At 45.5% G+C, this 22313-nt stretch overlaps 1 protein-coding gene across 1 annotated transcript; it reads right to left on the bottom strand.

The window, feature by feature from the left end:
• Window positions 1–6248: 6248 nt before the first annotated feature.
• Window positions 6249–20343, bottom strand: marco (macrophage receptor with collagenous structure). The gene is made up of 14 exons (XM_069663325.1): window positions 20214–20343; window positions 15968–16066; window positions 15703–15869; window positions 15054–15171; window positions 14826–14879; window positions 13886–13957; window positions 13567–13602; window positions 12428–12487; window positions 10600–10644; window positions 10420–10500; window positions 10177–10212; window positions 9850–9897; window positions 8208–8372; window positions 6249–7355 (listed from the first exon to the last, which is right to left on the bottom strand). Exons 1-14 carry the CDS (start codon window positions 20320–20322, stop codon window positions 7225–7227), a joined length of 1221 nt encoding a protein of 406 aa, XP_069519426.1. The 5' UTR covers window positions 20323–20343; the 3' UTR covers window positions 6249–7224.
• Between the last annotated feature and the right edge of the window lie 1970 nt (window positions 20344–22313).

The following is a 22313-nucleotide window of genomic DNA, read 5'->3' as shown; positions in this document are numbered from 1 at the left end:
GCCACGTACTAGCTTACATTGCCTTTAGCTGGGAAGTGGGTCAACCCTCACATTACTTTTATATAGTGTACAATACCATAGAAAACACATACATTCTTAGCTAACGGTAACATTAGCAAGGAAGTTGTTGTATGCTAACATTAGCTGCTGTCTGACAGTAGCTAACTGGCTATCAGATAGATTTGATAGATAAAAAGGGGTCCGACATCCCTCCCTCAATAAACACAGGTTCTATTTTTCACCAAGAACTGGAGGTGAGATTGAACCTCTTCATTTCCTGTCAACAGAAGTATGCTAGCTAACGTTAGCCAATAATGTATACTGTAAATCTGGGATCAGTAAATCCCTCACATTAGCAGATAATCGGTGTTTCTCCCCTGATTGTCAGGACAGCTACATCGGACCGTCCAACTCCTGTCGTCTGAGCCCGGCCTTAAAATCTGGACCTCTTCTTAGTAGCTCATCCTGGCCATGTTAGCCTGCTAGTTAGCATACTTGTTTCCTAGCATCTTTATATTTAGCTGCAGTCTGCCTCACTCTTCTTCTCTGCATTCCTACATCCCGTCCTCTCCAGTATTTCCTCCCTGGCACCCTACAGCTCCCATTTACTGTTCTCCTCTTCCTCTGACACCGACTGGACCACCAGCTGTTAACCTTAGCATGTGGTGCTAGGTAGCAGATCAATTCACCTGTTCTCCTGCCCTCATACTGAGCCATGTCACACCTGCCCCGTCTTACCCCATCCCTTTCCTCCTATCTCACTCAGGGATTTGATTGATACTGTTGCCCACATGCAGTCCTCCACATGTCCCCCCTGACATTGTGCCTTCCAGATCAGTTAGAGAAGCTTCCAGCATTAACCTCTGCTTGCTTTTATGATCCTGTCCCTTTTGTCTGGCTTTGATTTTGCATGTTGCTCCTGATTCAGTTAAAGTGGTCACAGTCAAACCTTTTGGACGCCTGGAGTTTGGCATAATCACTGTTGCATATTTGACACCAGACACTGAATGTTTGTGCCGTGATGTCCCTGCAAAACAACAACTTAGAACCTGTTTTCTCTGTTGAGTCACAGTCTTTAACATCTGTTTGGAAATAAAAGAAAACTGGACTCATTGACTTCCTCTCAGCTTTTCTTCTTTAAGAGGAAGACAACAAAGGAAGATGGCTTCCCCTGACACCACCAGGCATCCTTTGGCATGCAGAGGACGGTGGGTTCTGTCAGCTTCTGATGGTTCTTGGCTGAGCCCGTCTCCGTGCACATGCCTGACCCTGTCTTCACTAACAGGCCCTCAGCTGGAGACGGAGGATGATCGATGATTTGTCACCGGGACGACGCTGCGGCGCGGCAGGACCGTCCAGCTGGCCTCTCTCCCACGGACGCCGCTTTGTCAGGGACGCACCGCTGAGCTGCTGCCTCAGTCCTCAGTACTGTGACAGCCTGTTACTGGAAGGTGAGAAAAATGCTCCTCTTTTCTACACAGGTATGCATGTACAGTTCTGAATCCTGTCAGAGGATGACAGGCCTTTTTAGGGAGGTGAAACTGAGAGCACAAGCTCGCCTTCAGCCCGAGGAGACTCTCAGAGTGGAAAGCCTCGTTACAGAGAGGTCCCAACAGTTATTGGTGAAACAAATCACGCACGACAAACAGAAGAATTTGCATGAAACAAACTGAAATCGTTTATTTGACAAACAGGAGAAATATGCTGTGGGGTGAAAACTTATCATGCCAAACTGAATGATGATGAGGCTGCTACCGGCAACAGGAAGAGACAAAAACAAACATACAATACAGACTGAACAAAGCCAGGAGCTGTCAGCAGAGGTTACTTACAGCTGCAGCACGATGGCTTTCCTTCAGCTGTGTCAGACACTGATTCAGACTGAGCACAAAGAAACACACAAAGTCACAATGTGAAGGGATGAAGGAAGGCGTTTGTGACTCACTTAGGACACGTGAGATAATCGTACTTATTTGTGGGTCTAAATCTCTGATAGATACAAAGTGTGTGAGTGTCTCCAGTAGATGTGTTCATCCTGCAGCAGTGAAACAGGCTGTAATGGCTGCAACATCATCCTTAATGAATCATCACTTCTGGGCCTCTGTACATGTGTGTGTGTGTGTGTGTGTGTGCAGACCCTTGTGAGACCCTTCTCTCTGCATCTATTCTGTTGTTCTGCTTTGCACAGGACATTTTCAGGAGGGGCGCTGTTGTGGTTCCCTGAGCCAATCACAGCGTACAGGTGAGTGTGGGAGTGGTTCAAATTAGCACCTGGGCCCCATTCAGAGCGGCGGACATGGTGAAGAGCGATGCAGAGTTGGCCTTCTTTCTGTTGGACAGGTAGGTGCCTCAAACCGGGTAGGACAAGCAAATTGGCAATTAGCATGCTAGCGCAAAGGTAACCCTGATGCTGTCGGTGTTAGCTCGGCAGGATGGGCGTGTTCTCACACAAGTGAGTGAGAGTGAGCTTCTGGTCACGAAGAGCCCAGGAGGAGGGGCCTAGTTTGAATGTGTTGTTGACAAAATGCAAAAAAAATCCTACTTATTGGACCTTTAAGCAGACATGCTCATTTACTTTTGCTCACTCGACTGGGGAGTCAAAATTGATTCTAGAGGGGTATGCACTGTCATGTTTTGATGCTTAGCGCCGCTGAGTCGACAGTGAGAATGTGTTGCACCTCTCGATAAACAGATTCAATAAAAGGAGAGGTGCTGTCCATTAAAAAAACGTCCACATAGGGCATGCGTCTCCGGGAGCCTCCTCTTGGACCTCGGAGCGGGGGGGCAGTGAGCAGAATTAGCAGAATATTAAATACCCAAAGATAACAGTAAGAACAGCCGGGAGCTGAGCCTGCAGACCGGTGAACCACAGCTGCTTAGAGAACATTGCATGTCAGTTTCCTCGCAGGACTTCAGGACACAGCTGCAATGATTAAGATTTAGGAGTGTGGATATAATATGCATGAGAAGGACAAACAACTACAAACTGTCCTCGGGGGTCAATAAGCACAAGAAATGTCTTTCCAGCCAGACGTCACTTTGCCTTTTACTGACTGAGATCTCTCTCTCTGACTTTCCATCTCATTTACACTATAAGTTATGATTTACTCCTCATTGAGAGCCTTTCTGAACATGCTTATTAACAGACAAAGTTTGCATGAAAAAATAAATCACTTTAATTTTCTTTGAACAAAAGAACCACAGCAGATTCCAGTCACAGGCTAAGAACGGCTTTATTTACTTCCTGCCTTTGTGAGGATCAACCTGAAACAACAGGCGACACATTTAACAAGGATGTGAGGCCTCAGAGCTGTGGAGGTGTAGACAGTCAAAACAGCGTCTATCACCAGAGATTTACCTGCTTATTGACCTTAAGCGCATGTGTGTTGGGTGGACAGAACACACCGTCTGCTCCGTCCCCGCTCCGTCTCTCCAACATGTTCCTCCGTGCTCAGACGTAACGCTCCCGGACTTGTTTCCATTTAGTTTTGCAGGTTTCCACGTCGACTTCTAAAACAGAACTGATCTGTCTGCAGCTGTTTGACAGGCATGTTTGTCTTAAAGACACATCGTACAGACGTGGATCATCGTGGACTCGGTCTATCAGCTTGTCTTTAGAACATTCTAACCATTGCTGTCCCTGCTGCTGTGTCGACCCTGTCACACCCCCTCTGCCTCTACACTGCCCCTACTGCTCATGTGTATACTGCATCTCGTTCCAAACAGACGCAGGGAATGCAGGGCAGCCATCACGCGCACACAAATGCGTAGTAAAAAGCAGTGTATCTTCGGCTTACGACAGCTGAAGATCAAGTACAACGTGCATGTTGTGCCCCCTGACACATAAAACATGTATCCTTGAAGGTGTAAATGTAGCACACACATCTGCAGGTGATGAAGCTTTGTGTTCAGGTGTAGGCTTGTGTGAATCCCTCCAAAAAGAGGAAAGGTCACATTACTCCATCTCCTCTCTGTAGCAGCAATGCTAACACTGAAGTCAGGTGAATATTATCTACAGTGAGAAACGTCCCAGCTTCCAGTTAGGGTGGTGGGATGGGTCTGCCTGTGATTGACAAGTTGCTACCATAGCATTACGATAGATGCATTGCGATGCATATTTACCCTCTTTAAAATATGGTCTCCTCTGTCTCTAAAGACACAACAGTCGTCCCCCAACCAGTGGATGACTTTTCATTGGGCACATCCACTTCTTATATCAAGACAATTAAAAATAAGACCCCCTCCTGTCCGCCATCCCCCCACACACTGAAACAGCTTACAGAGAACAGAATGAGCCGGTTTCACAGCGGCGGTGTCACGGTCTGCGTGGTGACTCAGAGGACTCAGTAATGTGCAGTAATGGCTCATGAATATCCTCCTAAACGTCTCGGCTGCTCAGAGAGTCTGCAGCAGTGCTGAGGAGGTTCACACAGGTGAGGAGGACAGCGGGGGCATCCTCATTACCCATTACCCATTCTGTCACCCACCTCCCCCCTCCTCCTCCTCTCTCCCATCATTTATTTATCCACGTCAGCCCTCAATTGCAGGCGGTGGTCTGGGGGCCAGGAGGCGGGCTGGGCTGACCCTGGGTTGGTCGTGCTAATGAACGACGGAGCGAAGGACCCCCCTCATGTTTATTTCCAGCTCTCACCCCGAGCAGAGGCCCCAGGAGGAGCGGGGCGACGAGGCTGCTGAATTATAATCAGCACTTTGTAGTTTTAATACGCCTCGCCTGCTCCCGTCCTGCAGCCGACACTCTGCATACGGAGAGAGGAGAGCAAGGTGTGCGTCTCAGGGGGCGATGATGGCGTTGTGACTCAGGCCAACGTCCCCCGGAGGGAACGGCAGGCAGACAGATCGCCCGTGAATCAAGTCCTTCCTCGCCCGGCCGGGGAGCGAGCGTGCCTCTCGTGCCGTAATGACGCCTCGCTGCTCGGTGTGGCCGATCATTTACAGCAGCCTGTCCTGAAATTAAATGTCTCACTCTGCGTTCCAATTTGTCCTCGCTCATCAGTCAGCTCCACGGCCGATGATTAAAACCTGCTCTTCATTTTTTATTTAACTTTTTCATATTAATCTTTGATCTCATCCGCCTCCTTTGGAAACCAGATGGAACTGCAGCAACTCGGAGAGAAAGTAGCTTTAAAAAAATCTACTCTCACTATAGTAATGCATGCAAATCATCATGCAGAATACAGTAACAATAACAGCACACACAGAGTCACTGTTACCTGGGCACTGTTACCTGAAGGGGATTTGATACCTGATGTGGAAGCAGAAGTTTCTCGGTGATACTTCGGGTCAGATGTTCCAAACTTTTTCACAACAAGGACCCCTTAACTGACACTCAGTAGACTCCTGATTGTGGCCTGATAAGAATTTAGCTTTTATAATATTTATTATTATTTATGAACGTCTTAAAAACATTTAAGCCCCTCTGGACTTTCATAAAGAAGGTTATGCAGTGTGCTTCAACTTGTTGTTCCTCAAACCATTCCTGAACCATGTCTGCAGTGTGGCAGGGCGCATCATCCTGCAGGTAAGAGACGCACACGCACCCGGCCATCCACATGATGTAAAAGGAAACGTGACTCATCAGACCAGGCCGCCTTCTTCCATCGCTCTTTGACCAGTTCTGATGCTCACGTGTCCATTGTAGGAGCTTTCAGTGGTGGGCAGAGGTCAGCATGGGCACCCTGACCGGTCTGCAGCTACACAGCCTCATACACAACAAACGGTGATGCTCTGTGTGTTCTGACACCTTTCTATCAGAACCAGAATTAACTCTTTCAGCAGTTTGAGCTTCAGTAGCTGTTCTGTTGGATCGGACCACACGGGCCAGCTTTCACTCCCCAATGAACATCAATGACCCTGTCGCTGGTTCACTGGTTTTCCTCCCTTGGACCTCTTTGGTCGGTCCTGACCTCTGCAGACCGGGAACACCCCACAAGAGCTGCAGGTTTGGAGATGCTCTGACCCAGTCGTCGAGCCATCACAATCTGGTCCTTGTCAAAGTCGCTCACATCCTTACGCTTGTCCATTTTTCCTGCTTCCAACACGTCTACTTCAAGGACTGCCTAACATATCCCACCCACTCACAGGGCCATTGTAATTAGATAATCAATGTTATTCGCTTCACCTCAGGTCACGTCAGTTGTCATAAAGTGGCTGATCGGTGAAAGTGAGAAAGACGTGTCAAACAAATCGTCTCGATTCAGAATCGTTATTTATTCTACATTTATTCGTAACACATCCAGACAGGGCAAACAGGAGACAGCTGCTGCTTTGAAATCACAGTATGCGATCGATTATCAGTGTCGGCCGATTCACAATCATTTTATCATTTGTACCATTATTTTATGTTCAATGCACGATCACAGATTAGCATGAAAAAAGAACAAATAGATGTATTAGACATTGAAAGAAGAGATTCCACCAACACTTCACAGAGACCGCTCTCTAACCTCTGGCCTGCAGGTGTCACTGTTGTAATCAGAATTATAAAAATGTTTTGCAAATGATTCTGACATTTAGAAAAGGTTTATTTCAGACGATTCTTTGTTACATTATGATTATTGTCATGCTCTTATGAACAGATAAGGGGCAGCCTCCTCTTCCTCCTCTCAGTCTGCTCCCCGGGGCGTCAGGCCAAACGTGACGTGCAGGCTGTGTCAGAAACATTTCCTCAGCTCCGCTCCGGTCCTCCAATGTGACCTCTTCATCCTCGCTGACCTCTGCAGAGTCGTCTGTGCTGATGTGCGATGGACGAGAGGTGATGGCATGTCGCTGAGGGCGAGAGAGGGGCCGAGCAGAGGAGGAGGAGGAGGAGGAGGAGCAGGAGGAGGATTGATGAGGATTGAGCGACAGATGATGATTTGAGCTGCAGCTCGGTCTCATTTGGTTGGTATTATTAAACAGCAGAGAAATGATGCTGCAGAGTTTATAACAGGAAACTTTTACAGCATGATCTTCTGTTTACAGTACGCGCTCATTTAAGCTAATGTGTTTAGCAATAAAGTGAATTTATGTTCTGTGTTTTGTGAATAAGTAAGGGGATCCAGCTGTGAACGTAATGAGCAGAAGGGCTGTTCTCTTCCCCGCAGTGAGACGTGAGCATGTGACACATATATATCTGTTTAATGCCTGCCAGTCATCTTTTCTCTGCATCTTTTTAACTGTGTAGAACAGCTGAAACATCTTCTTCATCTTTGCTCTGGTGTCAGGTTAAACACACTGCACTCCCACGTCCTCGGTGTGTTGGCAGTTGTTGGTACCGATTCCAGCGTGAGTGCAGTCAAAGATGTCGGACTCTGTTCCCGTACACTGCAGCTCGTCCAGCCAGATCCTCCCGCTGCCTGCATGACGTGAAAGGTTGAGTAAGACAAACATTCATCACTGGTTTGAAAATGTGCAATAACAAAGATTTTACACTGGTCTGGGTGAAAACTTGACTCTGAAGCGTGTTATTTAACTCTTGAGAAACGGACACCCATGAAGCAGCTCCGGTCAAACACTTCTAACATCTAAGAACAAAGAGGGACTTCAACAATTCTTTTAACCTGTTTGGAGGAAATGAAAACTTTGTGACTAAGACGCCGCTGAAGAGAGAAACTGAAAGGAAGAGGGAGAAACTTTTGTTTGAGTGTCGTCCTGCAGTACCTCTGAGCACCACAGGGTGGCGACTGTAGCACACAAGCTGCAGGAAGTACACGCCCCTCTGATACTGTGGATGTTGACATGACTGGTCTTGTTTTTAAACATACTGTCAGATTATATTTACCTTATGTTAACCCTGCACAATGTTATTAACGTTGAATCTTGCTAGCAGAGCGTTTGCTTTCTGGCTAAAAGCTAAGCTAAAGCGCTCCGTGAGCTGCGCCCCAGACGAGAAATATCACAAGTCATATCTAAGACCTGTTCTATCAACTGGAGCAGTGAACATTTCCTTTGCAATAGAAATTTAAGGGATGGTTACCATGGGAACATAGTTACAGCCTGTTAAAAAATGTTTTGATTGAAACACATCATGGTTGCACAGTTTAGCGCCCATGGTGTAAGCTGGACAATGCTCAATTATCAGGAATCATCTGTGGGATTCCTAATAATGGACACCTTGTTTTATATCATACATGTTTAATTTGTGAAGTGCAGTGAATACATTACATTTATCTAACTGATAGAAACAATGGCGGCAGCTGCCGGCTTACCTGAACCGGCAGTGTAGACGGTAACAGCAGTTCGGAAGCCCAGCATCTTACAGATCACCTTTCCGTCCACGCTGTCAAAGTTGTCGTCACACACGGTGCCCCAGATCCCATTGTACTTCACCTCCACCCGCCCACGGCTTCTCCCCGGCACGAGACGCACATTGACTGTGGAGACACAACGGTGCAGCCGCTCAAAGTCTGTTTCAATTAAAACTTTTGTTTCACTGAATCACTTTACTCTGTGACAAAGTTTAACTTGCTCAGAGAACGCCAGGAGCGGGTACACAGGACTTACACGTCTTCCTAACATAGAGTGAGCGAGTAAACTGCACCGCAAACCTCAACAACCTTTGAAGTGCCAAAGCCTGCAGTTCCTCTGGTGTCCACTTGAGGCTGTCTCCAGCAGTGAGTCAGTCCCCATAGAGCCCCATGTTAAACTTTACAGCAGAAATAAACATGTTTACAGCCTGGTACAAAAAACAGTTTGGGTCTCTATAGCTCATTTCTCTCTTCATGACAACTGTACGGGGAGAATCTTTATACAGCTCAACAGAGCGCGTTTTGTAGGCTGTAAAACGCGAGGCACACCACACTGCCTCCGAATCATTACCTGTCATTAACCTAACCGTTATATTGTAAACTTACAGAAGGCCCGCCTCTCCTTTCATCCGATTGGACAATGAAAAAAAACGACCATGACGTTGGAGGTTTTTTCAACTCGAGGCGTTCAGAGCGTTTCCCCAAAAACGCGAGCTGCAACGCAAAAGTAGCGTGCAAAAAGCTTCTCATTGAAAACAACTACAAAAAGCCGCCCCCAGCTGCTAAGACATGTTCTGTCTGATCGGGCTCTTGGGGGCGTGGCCTCTTTGAGTGACAGGTGGGAGCTGCTAGATGTCTGCTAGGTGTCACCTCAGCTAATTCAGTCACTGAACGTAACCTCTGGGCCGTGTTTTAGGTGTTTCTTTGAGAATGTTTCCTGTAAATATCAGACATCTGGCTTACTGTAGGGTTTATTGTAATAGAGTTAAATTCTATTATTATTTCTGTTAGCGCTTAAACGCAGGTATTGAGCTCATGCTCTCAATTACGATTGGTTAGCTTAGCTTCCTTATTAGCTGTTAACCAATTAGCCTTGGGCATAGACTTTATAAGTTGGCGTTTGCTAACCCATTGCTCCTTTTGGCTCTAAAATAAAATAACAATGCCAAAATGCAAAACTCTTCAAAACAACCGTTTTCAAACGATTGGCTAATGTCACGGTGGCTGCGTCCACCTCTTATGTGCAGTCTACGTTCCTGTCGCTATTATAGATCCGTTTGCCGCACATTTTGTCCTTGACATTTAAACATCTCAGGAGGCCGCGCGACATAATGGCCGCTGCCTCGTCCCTTGCACATACAGAAAAGTGAATAGTGTCCAGTCTGAGTCCAACCTGCAGACCACCTGACTCTGCTCCTCACCTGGATCCCGAACAACAACAGTCAGCTTGTAATCTCAGAGATTCTTCTCATTTGTCCAAAATGTCTGGATCTACTTATTTCTAAGACGGTGGTGATCAAGAAACTCAAAGACTAACAGTGTCATCTGAGTGAATAGTAGTTTGTGAACATCTCTGCTGCTGTCGGCTCTCCTGCAGACTTACTCTCTCCTGCTCCCCTGTCGCCTTTGGCCCCTGGTGGTCCGGGCGGTCCTGTGGAGGAGATCATCTTCAGACCAAAACTGACACTTTGCATGTAATTACATAAATGTCAACCACACGTCAAACCAGTGTGTCTACCATCTATTCAAATTCTAACATGTATACTTATTTAAATCAGTAATATAGATCTTGTTTTACCTGCACATGTTCAATTCATCTACTGGTGACTTTTTAACATACAAGTGTTCAATCAATAATAATTATAGATGATTTCTGTAACTTCAAACATCACTTATGGAACAAGTGTTTTTCTGTAACTCTAAGACTCACCCTGAGTTCCATTGAAACCAGGACGTCCAATTACACCTGATCGAAAGACAGAACAAGATGTTACAAACACGCTGGACAACAACACATACACATTATAATACTCATATTTGATCTGCATTAAAAACACAGCATGGACTATATATGAACGTTTATGCAGGAACGTACCCCTGTTATTAATTAAGACATGACAAGACAGAAAACACATACATGACACACACGGATGTGACACAGTGTGCAGCTCACCTGGAAGTCCTTGTACACCCTTACTTCCACTCGCTCCCTTTGCTCCATTTAACCCGGGGATACCAGGAAGTCCAGGAGATCCTTGACGTGCAAAACAAGCGGTAGTTATTTATTTATTTTCAAATCTGTGATAAACATTTACACATCTGAAAAGCAGAGAAAAACGTTTTTTTTGGTTACCTTTTGGGCCGTTGTTCCCTGGGTCACCTTTGACTCCAGCAGAACCTGCGATCAAAGCAACAGACGGACATGAACTCATGCAGGAGGCACGGTGTGTGATTTAAAGGACTGTGTTATCTGATCTGGTTCACACTGTATAAAAAGATGGCCGACATGACAGCTCCCTAAGTGTGAAGCCAAACCCTCTCTATCGCCCCCTGCTGACTGGCTGCAGTAAGCCCGCCTCCTCCATGTTAACAGATGGGACATGAGTATCAAAATACATTTAAATGTTTTGTGTGTGTGTGTGTGTGTGTGTGTGTGTGTGTGTGTGTGTGTGTGTTTCCCTCCTTTCCGTTCTTTGTTTGTTTGTGTCGGGGCTTTCCTCTTTTTAATGTTTTGCTTTACTTTTTTGTTTCACCTGATGTACAGTTTTAAATATCTGTTTCAAAGTTTAAAAGTGTTGTATGAATATTGGTTAAAACATCTAATAGATGCATTTAGAGACATCAATCAGACTCATGTTTTATATTTAAGAAATACTCTCTATCCCACATCCTCAGTTACATAATGACGTTTCAATAATGCGTTTAAGTAATAGTATTGGTAACCTTTGACCTTTGCTGCTTGAACGTAGACGGATTGAGCAAAGTGGGCCTTAAGAATGAATATCTTTATTTTATTGGTAAAGACAGACTTTAGTTAAAAAGTATTTTTGTTTAGAAATTAAATTTTAATTATTCCACAGAAGTAATGACGTAGGTTGCGATGTACGTTTACTTTCTATTCTTGGTCAAACGAACGCTCAGCTGGTCGGCAAAAAGCAAACTACAGAGAGAAAGAGACGCCAAAGATGCTGCTTTGATTAAGGCTGCATGTGATGCTTTCTGTCAGCGAGGGAGAAAAGTCTTTTCAGGCCAGGATTAAAATTAACAACGTTCAAAGAGGACGCAGAGACAATTATTTCTGCTGCCATGCTTTTGTGCGACCAAATTCTTGTGCTTGGTGAGGGCACAGAGTGTCTGGGGCCGGGGGGGCTTTGTGCCCAGGGCCCGTGGTCATGATAATCTGAAGTCTGCTTGCAGGTGTGGGACAACAGACAGTTACTTGTCTTGGAGCGTCAAATTGATTCAGTGAAATACAAAAGGTTACAAAAGCTAACCAGCTGATCACAGATCAGTTCACTTCAGTTATGACTAATTAACGATGAAAGGTGAACGATATCGATGGCGAGGATCAGAGACGTCTAATTCCATCAGCGAGGATGCTGACGAGGTTGTTGCCCTTGACGGAGGATGAAGAAGAGCGCCGTCCAATGAGCTGCATTAACACTGTGAGTTAGCAGTTTTAGCTCAAGCTAAGTTACTGCTGTCATGTGCTGAGTGTCTTGGGTTAATTTAGCTGCAGTGCCGTTTCCATAGTAACGTTAGATTCATCTGCTTTACCGTTTTCAGCCCCAGGTGCGTTGCAGTCGTTTGTGCTCACAGATGAAGAACTTTGTGAATCCAAAGATGCTTCTTGTGGTGACTTTGACTTGTATTGTTTGTGCTTTAGTTCAATAACAATGTTTTTCAGTCATATTCCCGGGATAATTGAATCTTGTTTTTCTGAAGTAACATTATTTCTCCTTATTGTTGTGTAAAAAGCTATAAACAAACCAGCCCCCCCACTGCTCCACCAATCACAACAGCCCGATGTCTGTACAGGGCAGAAAGGTCCTTAAAGGAGCCTCCGATGGGCTCGGTGTCATTCGTTCTGTTGCTTTGCAATGTGACAGATGAACAATCACTTTACAGGATGTGCTCTGAAATCTTGCATATATAACATATAATAATATCTAAACCCTCACCTGTGAGCCCGGGGTCTCCTTTTTCTCCCTTAGCACCTGGTCCCTGATCCCCAGGAGCACCTGTGTGACAGGTTACAAAGCATTGTAGATCAATGGTCTGTAATGATGTTAAAGTGTTGGACACAGACGTTCAGAGAGGTAACCTTAAATAGCTTTCATGAGTTTCTGGGAGGGGCCGCTTTGTATCTCATAAATGCAAACTGTGCAAACTGTATCGTCCCTCCCACGAGATATCAGCGTGTCAGCAATATCTGCCAAAATGACCAGAAATAAAAGAAGGAAGAGAAACTGAATCTGCTGATTCGTGATTCTGTCCAGGATTCAAATCTCATCGTGCTGCAGTTTCACTGAACCTGTCACGTGATGTGAAACCAGTGAGGCCTCGTTCGGTATCACAGTGAGTCAGCGTGTGATTCATACGGAGTTACACACAATATGAGGAACATATTTCAGAACTCCCCGTCTCAGGATATAACTTTATTTAAAATGTTGAACAGACAATCTGCTGCTGTCTCAGCTCTCCGTGTTTACATGCCGGGTCTGTTCAGGAGCAGATGGCCTCTTTAAAGTGGGAAATTCCCTCATGAACGTAGAGAGGCGCCTTTGTTTCGTGGAACTGTAATGATGCCTTTGTCTTCACAAATACACAGCGAGCCCTGATCCAAACTACCTACCTTGGCCTGACATTGAGGCGGACGCCTAAAGGTACCTTAAAGAGATGCTGAATCTTTCCTTTCAACTGATGCTCAAACACACGATTCATTAAAACAGGGAGAGGACCATAAAAGAGACGCTAAAGCAGATGCTACAGGGTACCATGACACAGACCCAGACAGTACGTTAGCGGTTACACTGAAGGGTCACTTAAAACAGATGCTACACAATGATTTGAAACACCAAGAGTACCTTTAAACACACGCTAAAGCTGCTCATAACCAACACTGAAGGGTACACTGAAACAGATACTAACAGATGCTAACACAGATGCTAAAGGGTACCTTAAAACAGACAGACCTCTGCACTGTGCCCAATGCAATTAAGTTTCTCTTTCCCTTTGTTAACATGACTCACACACACACACACACACACACACACACACACACACACACACACACACACACACACACACACACACTTACCAGCTGGTCCACGAGGTCCGGCGGGTCCAGCCACGCCTGAAACACAGAAACAGTTTGAGTTTGAGCATGAAGCTCGCAGAGTGGAGGTCAGCCTCTGTCAGGCTCTGTGGTGCTTTATGAAGAATAAACATGCCAAACAAAAGCAGGCAGAGATGTCAGAGTTGAACTTTGACCTCAGTGAGTCCAGCTTTGTCTGGATGTCACCGTTTGCTTTTGATTGAGTGTGTCCGCTCTGGTTTCCACGACATCTCGATATCTAATCCGATCTCTGCTCATGTTGTTTCATTTATCTTATTTATTCTTTCTTACTGAAACCCACCGACATCTCCTCGCTCTCCTTTGACTCCCACGTCTCCCTTTGATCCTCGAGGCCCAGAAACACCTGTGTCACCTGGAACACAGCAGAGAGGTTAGTCAAGCTTCAATATGCTGGAATAATCTGCTCATGCACACATTTACACACAGCTCATCAGCACAGACTGCGAGCTTGATGAGGACAGGAGGTGTGGTCGCACGGGGGATGACCTATCAGAAACACCTGCCTCAGACTCAGGTGATTTGTGCGCTGCAGTAAAAGTCCAGCCCTGATGGAGATCTCATGCAGAAATGTCAGAGCATTGAATAAGTTGCGAGTGTGTGTGAAATAATGTGTGCAGCTCATCCATCAGCTGCTTCTCATCAGCCGTCTGACAGCAGCTGACAGGTCATCAGAGCGGGGATCATCACCGGGATCATCACCGGACCTGCAGCTGAAACCTAATGTCTCCTGCTGCACACTCGCGCACCTTTATGCTAACGTGATGAAGCTTTGACACCGAGAGGCTTTTATTCTGGAGGGTTATTTCAGCCCAGGGGTGTAAGAGACGCTCGGGGTTACACATCCCTCTCCTGTCAGATCTGAACATTCAGTCATCGATGAGATGTTTAAAAGAGACGTGGCTTGGTCAGTGACCACAGCACGATGCAATCTTTGTTTGCTCAACACGACCACACTTCTTGTTTCATTTAAAGGGATAGTTTGTTTATTTTAAAGTGGGGTTGTATTAGGAGCTTAGCTTAGCTTAGCTTAGCTTAGCTTAGCTGCTGTACCTGTACTCAGCCGGCTTCTTCAAACAGGGAGTGTGCTGACTGTCATCTACTGTAAGTAAAACAGTGAAACATACAACCTCACTTTAAAATGTCCAAACTTTCCCTTTACACTGATTTTCATGTCAGTTTAAACTTCTAACTTCATTTGAAATCCCTTCAGGTGGACTCACCTTTGACGCCCTTCTCTCCTGCATGTCCTGGCTGCCCGGCGGGACCAGGAGGTCCTGAGGAAGCACGTAGAAATGTTGTAAGTGATGATAAAGTCTGCTCTGTAAACTCTGCCCTGGCTACACGCACGCACGCACACACACGCACGCACGCACGCACGCACACACACACACACACACACACACACACACACACACACACACACACACACACACTGGTGTGTATCGCACCTGGTTTGAGGCTGATGCTGGTCAGTTTTCCCTCCAGCTTGTGGGTGCTGGTGTTGAGCAGGTTGAGGTCAGAGCTCAGCCTGTGGATCTGACCCTCCTCCCCACACAGGCTGTTCACCTGTTGGCAGAAACATGTGTCACTTGTGCCCACAGTGGCTGCTGTTCATCATTAGCACCAACTACGTCACCTGACTTCCACCTTCTGTCCTGTAATGTCTTCCACAACCACTAGAGGTCGCCTGCTAACGCTAAATCTAATAAGACGTTACATAAACTAGCTACACGATGCGTGTCAATGAGTCAAAGCTGCTCCAGTAGATTTTGTCAGCTGTTAAAAGGCTGCAGCGTAATCTTTCTCTCACCCTATCAGAGTGTTTGTTTTTGCCACTGACAGGTGAGAGTTGCTGGTCGACTGCAACTTACCAGTCATTGATAATAAAAGGTGTACGCAGAAGCAGATTAGAACTTTGGCTAGCTGTTTCCCCCTGGTTCAAGTCTTTATGCTAAGCTAGGCTAACCACATTCTGACTTCAACCCCGTACCAGACACACGGACATGAGATTGTTGTGTTTTTATCCTCTTTGAGGAATAAATTGAACTAAAACAAAGCTGCACTGAAGCCACACACAGCACACTGTTAGAGACAGACCTGGCTCTGCAGGGCCCCTAGGCGGCCCTTCAGGGTCTTTGTTTCTTGGCTGTTGTTGCGGAGGAGGGTCTGGAGGTTGTCATCGCCCTGTGCTCTGTCCCCAGGAATGTGATTGGACGTCTGCTTCTCCAACCGAGGGTTGGACAGCAAAGACTCCAACGTGAACACTGGGAGAGAGAGAGAGAAGAAAATATACAAATTGTTACAGAAATAATCTGGATCTGAATCTTTTCTAGTACATAGAACCATCTGCATGCAGTTTTACCTTTATAGATGAGGAAGGCATTGAGGGCAGTCTGCAGGATGAGGTAAACAACAATCACATACAAGCACCACGGTCTCCTGGGCTTCGCCGGCCTCAGATCTGAAACACAAACAGGAAACGACTTTTTCAAAAGAACAACGTGATCAGCAAACTTCTGCTCAAAGTCATTCCAGGAGACGGAAAGTAGCCGACTTCATGCAGCTGATACAAATGCTTTGAGAGAGGATTTGTATCAGCTGTACTCAAGAGCTCGGAGCGTCAAACATTTGGACGAGCAGAGAAAAATGTCAGCCATCAATCACAGCGAGAACCTGGAGGGCGAGAGGAGATGGCTCCTTTTGTCTGCAGAAAGTCCGGAAAATGACCAAACCTGAGTGCCTTAGAAGGCAGAGTGCTCACGTGTGGGTGGAAACTGGACGGATGTCTCCTGTTAATTGAAGTGTTCAGTGACTTTTTTATTTTCAGTGTATCTTTAGAAAGCAAAGAGCAGAAATGTTTCCATCTTTGAACCAGAAGTCTCAGACACAGTCTCAGAGACATGTTGCACTCATTTGCAGCCGCATAAACATTTAGAAAACATGAATAACATCCTATAAACACAAAATGAGGAGACTCTGTTTTTGAACTTTCTGCCAAGATGGAAAATGTGTCAACTGAAAGTACTGTCTGCAAAACTTTTACCACTGAGGATAGATGTGGTAGCATACAAGCAGGTGGGAGCTCCCCCACAAATGATGCCTTCAAGGGCCTTATTTTGTTTGCATTCAAACCACCGATAGAAACGGCTATGTGATGTAAGCTGGCCAGCTTTCGGTAAATAGACGTGTATAAAAAGATGGCCGACATGACAGCTCCCTAAAGTGAAGCCAAAGCCTCTCTGTCGCCCCCTGCTGACTGGCTGCAGTATAGCTCCTAAAGCCCGCCTCCTCCATGTTAACAGATGGGACATGAGTCAAACTATAAAATCAAAATACACGTCAAATACATTTTTCTCCAACATGGTTTCTGTCATTATAGTTAGTTCTTATCATGCTGATTTATGTCCCAGTGTTCATTTTGTGACAAGTTACTTAATTAGTTATCAGATGCTATAAAAGGGGGTGCAGCCTCATGATTGACAGCTCTGTGGACAAATGGGGCTCCTGCAGCGTTCTGTTCCCGAGTAGCAGAGTAGAGGAGGAACGGCGAGAGGAGACGTCACTAACACTAACACTACAGTCATTGAACTTTCCATCAGCGTGAATATCTGCTTCAGACCGACACAAGAAGCTGTTCTGCTGCAGACTGAGCCCACCTGAGGGCTCCAACACGCCAAGGACACCTGAGGGCTCCAACACGCCAAGGACACCTGAGGGCTCCAACACGCCAAGGCCACAAGGTAAAGGTGTGTGTCGGGTAGAGGAAGGAGCAGGATGTCAATACTGCGGCTCCACCAGCCGATCTCTGCTGCACACACTCTGGATACACGAGCAGGATGGCAGCGCCCGCTCTGGGGGGGTTTGGCTTCACTTTTGTACAGTGACAGGAGGAGGAGACTCGTTGGCCATCTTTATACAGTCATTGGTTTGGTAAAGCAGCACAACAACAAGCAAGATTGAGGAATCTATAGTTGTGCCAGGAGAGTCCCTAAAAGAGCTTCCAAAGACTTCCTCAGTTTCTGCAGTGAGAATAAGAACAGGCGGTTCCTCCGGCTGCTCTCAGAAACACGACACAGATTGTGGGACATGGTATGAATGATGACATGGCTGCATTACGCCTGCTCACGTTAACACTGGTTCACTCTCATACTTAGTTGAACTATGGGGACAGTTGAAGAGGACAGAGCCACTGATGACATCACTCACACCGCTTTTATGACACGGTCTGAGTCCTTACAGAGAGATGAGGCTGCTGATTCATTCATATCAAACACAAGAGAACAAATCAAAAAATACTAGATTAAATGCAGGTTTGATTTTTTCATTTAGAGAAAATGAGTAAATCTACCCACTGTGTTTCTACGGCATTATAAGATCTGTAAGTAATGATTGAATATGTTGGGCTGTTGGGTAATCCACTCCACCACGACGAAGATGTTGGCGTGACATGTTTGTTATGTTTTATTTGCAGACGTTTGTGTGGCTCATTGGCGTGTGTGAACCCTCGTCCATGTGTAATACTTGTGTCCTCATGTCGTCCTGCGTGTTGTCAGATATGATTTAGAACTGTCTCATTAACACAGAGCTGTGCTGAACTGTGTCCTCTGACTGCTGCTGTGCCTGTCTAACATGGCACGGTGCTGCCACCTGCTGGTCACAGCTGGCACTTCATTCAGTCTCAGGTGTAACAGTAGGAAAGTTTATTAATATTAATATGTGTAATCTCTTATTACTATTGAAAATGACTTAGTGTTCAGAATCAGATCATTTCCATAAATGCTTCTGTGTTTGGAGCGCTGCGTGAAAACATTTCCTGAATGAAGCGCAGCCTGCCGGTTTTTATTTAAACCTTATTCCTGTTCAGTTTTCTCTCAGCTGGTTGTGTTTTTGTATCTTGTTCTCTGCTGATACTTAGAAATGATTCAGTCACAGATGATAACTCACACTTATCGTAGCTTATACTTATCTGTAGCTACGCATGCAGCGCACGGTATCACAACAGCTGTTTGTGTCAGCTGTTTGTAGAAGAGACAACAAATCAAAGAAAATACAATGAAAGCGATGAAGAGCCGCTCACGTCGGGGACTAGAGGAAACGTTTTCCTCCACAGCTCCGTTTGCAGCATAAAAGTTAAGGACAAGATACAAAACAATTCATAACACAGACGGCAGCGTTCAGGGCCTTTAACCTACTTTAGATCTGCTGAACTCCATGTTTAGTTTCAGAATGGACTGAAGAGAGCTTCAGTCTGACCTTATTAAGACCTGCGAGCCTGCATCTCCGGTCTGAGGGTCATAGGTCATACTGACCGTTCACAGCGTGGCTGGGCTCGGACACTGTGTAGTCTGAACATGTTTTAATCTTAGGCTGATTCATAACGTGTCTGTGATTGGCCCACAGTCTTTGAGCAGACTTTCATTGGTGGAGCAGGTCACACTTTAACAGCGAGGACAGACACTGTCACCACGCGGTGTGACGGTTCTGTCGGACGCTCACAATCACAGAAGGACAAAACAAGAAGGATCTGTTTACTCGCTGTAAAAGATCGAAGCTGGTGAGGGAAGTAAATTCTTTGTTTTGTCTTTTTGCTCTTTCTAGGATAACAGACGATTGATCATTGATCATTGATCATTGATCATCACACATCTTTAAGTGGTTAAAGTATGTCACCTCGGTTAGCTTAGCTTTGTGTAGGAGCTCTGGCCGGCTTCTCCCCTCATTAATTCTTAGTTTGAATCAGTCGTTTGGACGACATTCAGCTGAAACTTAAACTGAATCAGAACGTTAGATTACTTTAAAAAGAAGTCTTTAACGTTGGCTCAATTTAATCACATTTATTCAGTTTAAGATGTTTTGTTCGACTGCAGACTTCATTCTGAAGGTGAAGGAAGATTGTTATTATTATTATTATTATTATTATTATAATTCCCAATTGTCCTGAATTACAAAAGAAAATCTTAATTTGCTTGATGTTTTTACGTCTTCAGGATTTAATATTTCTTTAAAGCCGTTAATAAACCGTCTTGTTTCCTGCACAGATATTTACACAAGGCTTTGCTTCCTGTTCTCACTTTGGTTGCTTTCCTTTGAGGGCGTTCTCTTTATTTTTGTCTTAAGACAGAATTTCTTTTAGAAACATTAAAATATTCCTGAGTTACCTGAAACTGCAACAGAGGAGCCATTAAGCATCTAAATATAAGTTCTGTTTGAACATCATGTCCCTGTTGGACTGAGTTGTGGGTCACTGAATGATCCAAATACAAACAGGGTTTAACATGTAGAAACTGCTGAGGTGCACCTGGTAGACAGAGCACCTGGTAGACAGAGCACAGGAGCATGGGTACGCTTCAGTGATGGAGGTGACATCACAAACTAAAGTTTGGTCCGCAGGTTTATAACTGTGCACAGATATTATCCACATTATGTTGCTGCCTTTCAGATGAGTCCTCACACGAGTTGGCCTTACACTTCTTCTTTTACACGCTCCTTTATTTGGGATGCACGTGACTTAAATATAAGACCTGTTTCCAGCAGGGCTGTGCGGGTTGCCATGTCTGAATGATCTTTGCGAGCTGCTTTAAAAAGTTGTTCCCGCTCCTCTTACTCACCTTCCGGCTGGAAGCTGTAGAGATCACTCCTGCTGAGCGACATGCCAAACAGCGGGTTCGTCTGTGTGTGAGAGACTCGGTTCCCCCCCCAGTCCGCTGATGTCTCCATGCTCTCTGTGACAGAGTCCGCAGTCACCTTCACTGCCTGCCTCAGGAGCTCTTATAGTCTCTCACAGAGACAGGGCATGATGTTTGGAAAACACACAGATTGCAAAAGAACAAACCATGAAAAAAAGGTCACATGTGCACGGACTGACGCAGGCGGAGGAGCTGTGTGTGATATGAAGCTGGGGTCACCAGATCCCAGCAGCAGAACACCAGTTTGGAGAATGAGGAAGTTACCACAGAGAGTTGCAAAACGGAAAAGAAGTTGTCTATTAAAATGTAGTTCAGCATTTTGGTCCGTTAGAATGACCGCTTACTGGCAACTTGATCAACCGGAGGTGAAGCAGCTACACAAGCGACAGGAGGGGAGGAGGAGTGTCAGGGCGCATTCACACCTAAAGTCCGTTTGGTCTGATGCGCGAGGAAACTGCTTTCCACGAAGGTAAACTCCCTGAAGTGAACAGAGAGGCGGAGGACGCTCCTCAGTCACAACACGATCCCGGACTTTCATGTTGGCTGTCGGTGTTGTGTTACTTGTAGCCGACATTGTTCCACAGCTCGATCAGTTCTCTTTTAATCGTTCAAGTGTTCTTCGAACTGTTTGGTCAGCCCGTGTTTCTATCAGAGCCCCCACCTCGTCGCTGCCCCACACCTGTCCTCTCCTCATCATTCTGCGGTTGCGTGGCTGAGATGGCAGTTATCGGTCACTGCAGTGATCCGGATCTTCAGATCCCGTTCAGCTGCAAGATTCGTTCATTACACATCACAGTGACATTTCCGGTTTACCTGTAACAACAAAGAAACATCTCACTGACTCCTTCCTCACTCACACTCGTTCATGAACGATGACGGCTCCCGTTGCAGTCATTGGTCTTCTAGAAAAATCATCACGATACACAAGGTTCAAATTACAGGGAGCTAAGGAGAGCTCGGCTCCCCTGCATGAGCTGCTCGCCTTCCCTGAGACACACCTGAGGAGCTCTAACATGTTTGTTCTTTTAGGCCTGCATGAAGGTCACTGAAATAAATAATACAAAAAATAAGTCAGTGCTGTTTTTTATTATTTGCTCATTAGGAGCATTCTCACTGAGAGATAAACTCTGAGATGATGAAGTCAGAAATCATGCATGTGGTTTACTTCTGAGTCCACAGCAATGTCCTGCTGCTTATTGTCACGTGTCTTTCTCATTAAAGGCCAGAATACAGATTGTTTCCAGGCTTCCAGACAAACAACTGATCGGGACTTGAAAGATTCAAATCATTGACCGAACTCAGAAAGACTCAAATCTCTGCTTTAAATAACTTCACAAAGTAAGGAAACAAACATTTCCAAACTTCCCAACAAATGTTGATTAATAACGCGGTCGAAAACTCTTTTAAACCACAGCTTCAGCTGCCGGACATTGTAGGCTTCACCACACGTTACCTGCTTAATGCTAAAGGTTAGGGCGCTATCTGATGTGCCTACCAACTTTCTCTAAAATAGAAATACAACAGGAATACATTACAAATCATAGTACCTGACTGAACTCATCTGAATAATGGAATAAAAAAGGTAATTAATACAAATCAAATATATAAAGAAAAATAAATCATTTCTTTCAACGACAACACGGTGGTCTCTATATTTACATCTCTGACTATCGCCTTTTTGCTAAATCGGATGCAGGTTGCGTCGCAGCTTCACATCCGCACGGCCGCTGTGGCAGTCAGAGAGAAACCAGGGCGGTGAGGGAGGCAAGAGAGGCTCTCTGTCCGTGGCGCAGGGGGCTGTGACAGCATCACTTAGAAAGCCACTGTGTCATTCGAACACTGACGATATAACAGTTACTTGGCCCAACGTGTCCGTTACAAAATCTTCATAAATAAACATAATTTACTGTGTGTTCATCTTCACGTCTGTGAAGTGGCTGCACGCCTGAAATACTTCCACCCCACTTTGTGTGTAATCAGGTCGTATCGCTCACGAGGACTGTTCTCGTTCAGTGGACGAAT

The sequence above is a fragment of the Semicossyphus pulcher genome, unplaced genomic scaffold, assembly GCF_022749685.1.
Source record: "Semicossyphus pulcher isolate SPU_LCO1_2020_fin unplaced genomic scaffold, fSemPul1.0.p SCAF_15, whole genome shotgun sequence".
Taxonomy (NCBI): Eukaryota; Metazoa; Chordata; class Actinopteri; order Labriformes; family Labridae; genus Semicossyphus; species Semicossyphus pulcher.
This window is presented reverse-complemented; position numbering and strand designations above follow the sequence as displayed.